Here is a 5,417-nt window from a genome sequence, read left to right as displayed (position 1 = left end):
TAATTCTATTTGTCATTTTTTCTCTGTCTCCCGTTTTTTTTTTTTCTTTTATAGTGAGCAAAAGGCAGAAGAGAAATATAGGAAAAAGATACAAGCAACCTCTTGTGATATTGTAAATGAGCAAATTACCCCCTTATGAAAAAACCAATAGTGATTTGCCTCTCTATATTTTTTTAAAACACAACAATTTACCCTCCTATAATTTTTAAAATGAAGCAATTACCTCCCTATAAATTGCTCCATTTTAAAAAGTATAGTGGGGTAAATAGCTATATTTTTTTCATGGGGGTAATGTGTTCATTTTTAATACCACAGTGAGGTAAAAATTGCTATTCACCTAGAAATATAGGGATATTACTTTTATTTGAGATAATTATATTTGCAACCCCTAATTTTTAGTCTATTTACACAAATAAATCCTACTGTTTAAAAGAATTACATATACCCATTAGAAAAGTCGACTTTAATTGTACGGATCACCTATACTTTTTGAAAAGTTACACATATATACATCTTCTAGAAACATTAAGAATATTACCCAAATTACTATTTGATTATCAAAAATAAGTTCTATAATTACACAAAATAAACAATGATAATTTGTGTAAATAAATTATAAATCAAGGATATACATACAATTATCTCTTTATTTTTTCTATTTGATTACATAAGATGTGGTGTTATATATGTCCAAAATCACTTTTCCTTGATAAATTCACCTTTTCAAAGAGAGTATTTTGGAAGGACGTATTGAATTTGAGTTTTCAAATTAAACTCACAGAATTGAAGAGGTATTGAATGGTCTTGTTATTTCTCCTAGGCCATTATTTTCATGCAATTACACATCCGTTTTTGACCAAAAATTGGCTGTTTCATTTGGCCATATTAAAGCCTTTATGGCTGATTTTATTAGCCTCTTTATGGTTGACTTTTTGGCATGCCATTCTTCACTTGGAGCACGCAACACAGAAAGAGCAAACAACAATTCTAGTTGTTGAGATTTTGAGTGTTTGATCGAGGTGTTCTTCGGTATAGTATTAAAGCCAAAAGAATTGTAACTGTCTTATCCTGGAAGAAATTACGTTGAACCCGGTGCACTATTGGTACGGGACGCATATTTTCTTTAAGGCAAGCAGTATTATGGGATTCAGTAAAATTAACGACTTCAATTGGACTAAGAACTGTTACGATACAATTCTCGTTGTAAGTTTTCGATTTAAATTTCTTGTCATAAATAGCGTATCTAATTGCTTTATGTTCCTTGTTCCAACGTGGCTTTATTTTCTTTTGAATTCTAAATCCGATTGTAATATTTCAAAACATCGTTTCGACTGCCTGAAACCAAATATTTTTCCAACAATCTTGAAGAAAATACACAGGTTTTGAAAAATCGGATTTTGTTGTTGGAACTGTTTTTGGAAAAACGCTATCTTCAAACTCATTTTTTGAAACGTTACTTTTAGTTTCCTAAAATACTATAGATGACCGAGCCGATTTATGTTGCAATTCCGATCACACCCAAGGTCGACTTGACCGGTTTACCGGACAAGTTTTTAGGCCAGTTTTCCAAACGTTGGCAACAACGAATGAAAATTTGGTTGACGATGAAAGGACTCTTCTCAGTGATTCAGGTGATCAGACCTCAACCTACTAATACCGATCCCAAAACTGCTGAGATAGCGCAGTGGACAGAAAGGGATCAAATAGGCAGAGGAGCGATTTTATCAGCCTTGTCAAATAAGCTCTTCAATGTCTATTGTTCCGGTTCTTACATTGCTAAGTCTCTGTGGGATGAGTTGGATCGAAAATATAATATTGAAGAGCAAGGGCTCGAAAAGTATTCTGTTTCCAAGTTCATGAGGTATCAAATGGTTGAGGATCGGTTTGTAGCTCAACAGACTCATGAGATCATCAACCTTGAGCATCCTCTGGCTGATGCTGAGATGAAGCTTCCCGAGAAGTTTCTGATCATGTCTATAGTGGAAAAATTTCCCAAATCCTGGAAAAATTTTGGCATGAAACTCAAGCATCAGAAAGGGAGATTGTCTCCTGATGATCTTATGATTGATATCAGCATTGAGGAAGAACATAGAAATCAAATGCACAAGATGCCTGTTGAACATCAACCAAGGGCCAATCTTGGGGAAACAAAAAGTGAATAAGATTAACACGAACTAGGAAGCCATCGATAAAAGCAAGGCCTCCAAAAATAAGAAACCAAAAGCAAACAAACCATGCTAGAACTTTGAGCAGGTTGGTCACTAGGTCAAGCTTTGTTCTAATAAACAGACCAAGACTGCGCAAGCAGCTGTCAACATGGTTGTTGGAGGTTCTAGTGCTGCTAGCACCTCAGGAGCAACTGGTGGGTATGTATCTGTACAACCCAAACTCCTGATTATTTATGAACTGTATGATTGGTTGTTTGACACTAGAGCGAATGTGCACGTTTGTGCTGATAAATCTCTCTTTGTGTCTTATCAGGCCATCAGTGGAAGACAGTAATTATGGGGAACTCCAGTACAACTGAAATACTTGGGATGGGAAACGTGGACTTGAAGTTTCCTTCAGGGCGCATTCTATCGCTAAAAAGAGTTCATCATGTACCCACTGTCAGAAGAAACATCATTAGTGGTTCTGTAATAGTTAGGGAGGGATATGAATTAGTTTTTAAATTCAATAAAGTTGTAATTCAGTAATTTGGTATTTTTGTCGATAAAGGCTATTCAGACGATGGCTTGTTCAAAGTTCGAGTTGATAATAATAAAATTGATATTTATGATTCTATTATATTGAATGTTGAATCTTCTACTCTGTGGCATAGTAGGTTAGGTCATTTAAATCTAAATTCGATCAAATGAATGATGAATTTGAATTTAATTCCTAGTCAAAATATTGAACGAAATCACAAATGCCAAGTTTGTGTAGAAGCTAAACAAGTTAGGAAACCCTATCAGTCAATTGAAAGGGATTCAGAAATATTTGATTTAGTTCACACAGATATTTGTGAGTTCAATGGAGTTTTGACCAGGGACCACAAACGATATTTTATCACATTTATAGATGATTGCAGTGGAGACTGTTATGTGTTTCTCATGAAAAATAAGGATGAAGTCTTAGATAAATTTATTTTGTTTAAAAATGAAGCAGAAACCCAAACTAGTAAGAAGCATAAAGGACTAAGGTCCGATAGAGGAGGAGAGTATGAGTCGAGTAAGTTCAATAAATATTGTCAAACTTTTGGCATTGTTCATGAAGAGACTCCTCCATATTCCCCTTCGTCTAATGGAATGGCTGAACAAAAGAATAGAACATTCAAAGACATGATTAACAATCTCCTACTAACCTCTGGGTTACCAAAGTATTTGCGGGGAGATGCTTTGAATACGGCTTGCTGTATTCTGAATAGAGTCCCACTAAAACACAATACGAGTACTCCTTTCGAGTTGTGTCATTTGGTCAATTCTGTTGACTAGCTCTGTTGCCACTTCATTTCTTCATAAGTCTGGAGAAGCTACTTCCTTCTGATTCTGATCCCGATTGCTTGTGATCCTCTTTGTCTTCAGATGATTCTGAAATGTCCATTTTTTATTTTCCTTTTAATGTCTCCCGGATTCCTTTAAATAGATTATCAAGAAATTCTTCTTGAGAAAATTCCTCAAATGGATTTTGAGCTTCCCCAGCGAGACAAGAAAATTTATTTTCTCCATTTTTGCTTGAGGTCTCCATGGGAGAAGCAATTCCTGAAAGATTCTTTTTCAAATTATTCTACATTTGCTTGAGGTATTCCTCAATCATTTGGTCTTTCGTGATTACTGCTTTCTTATTCAGAATTCTCTAGAAGAAATGTTCAAAAGGATTGGGTGCCTGATTTTCTTCTTTTTCTGCAAGAACTTTATATCCTTGTAATTTTTCCTCCATCTCATTGATGATTTCTTGGCCATAGTATTTCTTGGTCTCGGGATCAATTTGAATTAATTTATTCCAAAATTTTGAACGAAACCTTCTTTTTATGCATGGAATTTTCTGTAGGGTAATTCCTACCTCTGGTAGCCATTTCCAGAACCATGGGATAGAGAATTCTATAAAGAAATAAAGTGAAGCCATTCCTTCCATCCATTTTCTTGATTTTTCTGCTTGTATTATTTTTGGCGAATAATTTAGCCATTCTGTATAATATTCCTAGAAGATTTCAGGAAGAATAGAAATTGATGGGCCAAAACTTATCCACCATTGGAATACCCAATTTGGTATCTCTTGTTGAAAAACCAATGGACAAATTTTAAAAAATCATGTATGTTTTCTTTTATAATTTTCATAAAGAAAAGCCTTATTGAATGCCTCAACATAGTCCCAGTAGTTAGATTTTATTGTATTTTTAGACTCTGGGTGAAAGTATTCTTTTTTCCCTAATGGGTTAATTCCCCATTCAACAACAGTGATAAATTTTTTAATTACTGCTTTGGAATAATTAAATTCCTTCCCATTGCTGAAAAATGTGTGATTAATTTCAACACTCTGAGTAGCTTTAAGGGTATATTCATAATGTACCCTAGGTATATATGACCCTGCTGAAAAAGATGCAACATTAAGATACCTTTTCGTTAGATACCATGGGTCATTTTTCCCACCTTAAATCACCATTCTCAAGGAGTATAATGATCTCGTGGTGTTCTCTAAATTTGTAATTAATTAATTAATTCATCTTCATCTTCCTGTACCATTTTTGCATAAGATGCTGATGATTCATTAGTTGTTAATTTTTTATGTTCCTTTTTAAATTCAAGAAACTGTTTGAAAAGTTCATTCTCTTCTTCAGGGATGTTATTAAATTTTTCTATTTTTGAAATATTTTCTCTAACTAAGGCCCTATTCCCATGTTTGATAATATCACCAGCTCGAAACCTACCTCCTCTCTGATTAGAGGAGGAACTTCTTCCTCTTCCCCTTTAGGAGAGCATTCCTAAAAAATAAAGATGAATCATTAGCCAGCATAGAGACCAGCAATTTGTTGATGGTATAGCAAATTTGCTATCCAAAGTTGCTTAATATGATTTTCTGCAGTGACATTTGCATCTGAAAATTGTATGAGAATGTTAGAAATTACTTCCTTGACTTTATCAATTCGTTTTCTGATTATTTTTTGAATTCTTTTTAATCTTGTCTTGTATTCAATTGGTTCATTCCAAAATTTCCATTAGTAAATAGGCTAATGGACTCCATTCCTAAAATATCTTTCTCCTATGACCATTTCTTCAATCCAACCATTTGGGATTGTCGAGGAAATATTCATTCCTCTAAACATTTCGTTTCCAAATTCATCCAGATTCATTTCCATCAATATATTCTCTTGATAGGAAATCAGGGAGACTATTTGTCTCTCCTTTAATATATTCAATAGGGAAATTAAATGGAGCAAG

General features: G+C 34.0%; 1 protein-coding gene across 1 annotated transcript; it reads left to right on the top strand.

The window, feature by feature from the left end:
• LOC105158731 lies at window positions 1,482-2,162 on the top strand. Its single transcript, XM_011075573.1, has one exon. It carries the CDS (start codon window positions 1,482-1,484, stop codon window positions 2,160-2,162), a length of 681 nt encoding a protein of 226 aa, XP_011073875.1.

The sequence above is a fragment of the Sesamum indicum genome, linkage group LG1, assembly GCF_000512975.1.
Source record: "Sesamum indicum cultivar Zhongzhi No. 13 linkage group LG1, S_indicum_v1.0, whole genome shotgun sequence".
Lineage (NCBI taxonomy): Eukaryota > Viridiplantae > Streptophyta > Magnoliopsida > Lamiales > Pedaliaceae > Sesamum > Sesamum indicum.
The sequence above is the reverse complement of the archived record's forward strand: the minus strand, read 5'-3'. Positions and strand labels throughout refer to the sequence as shown.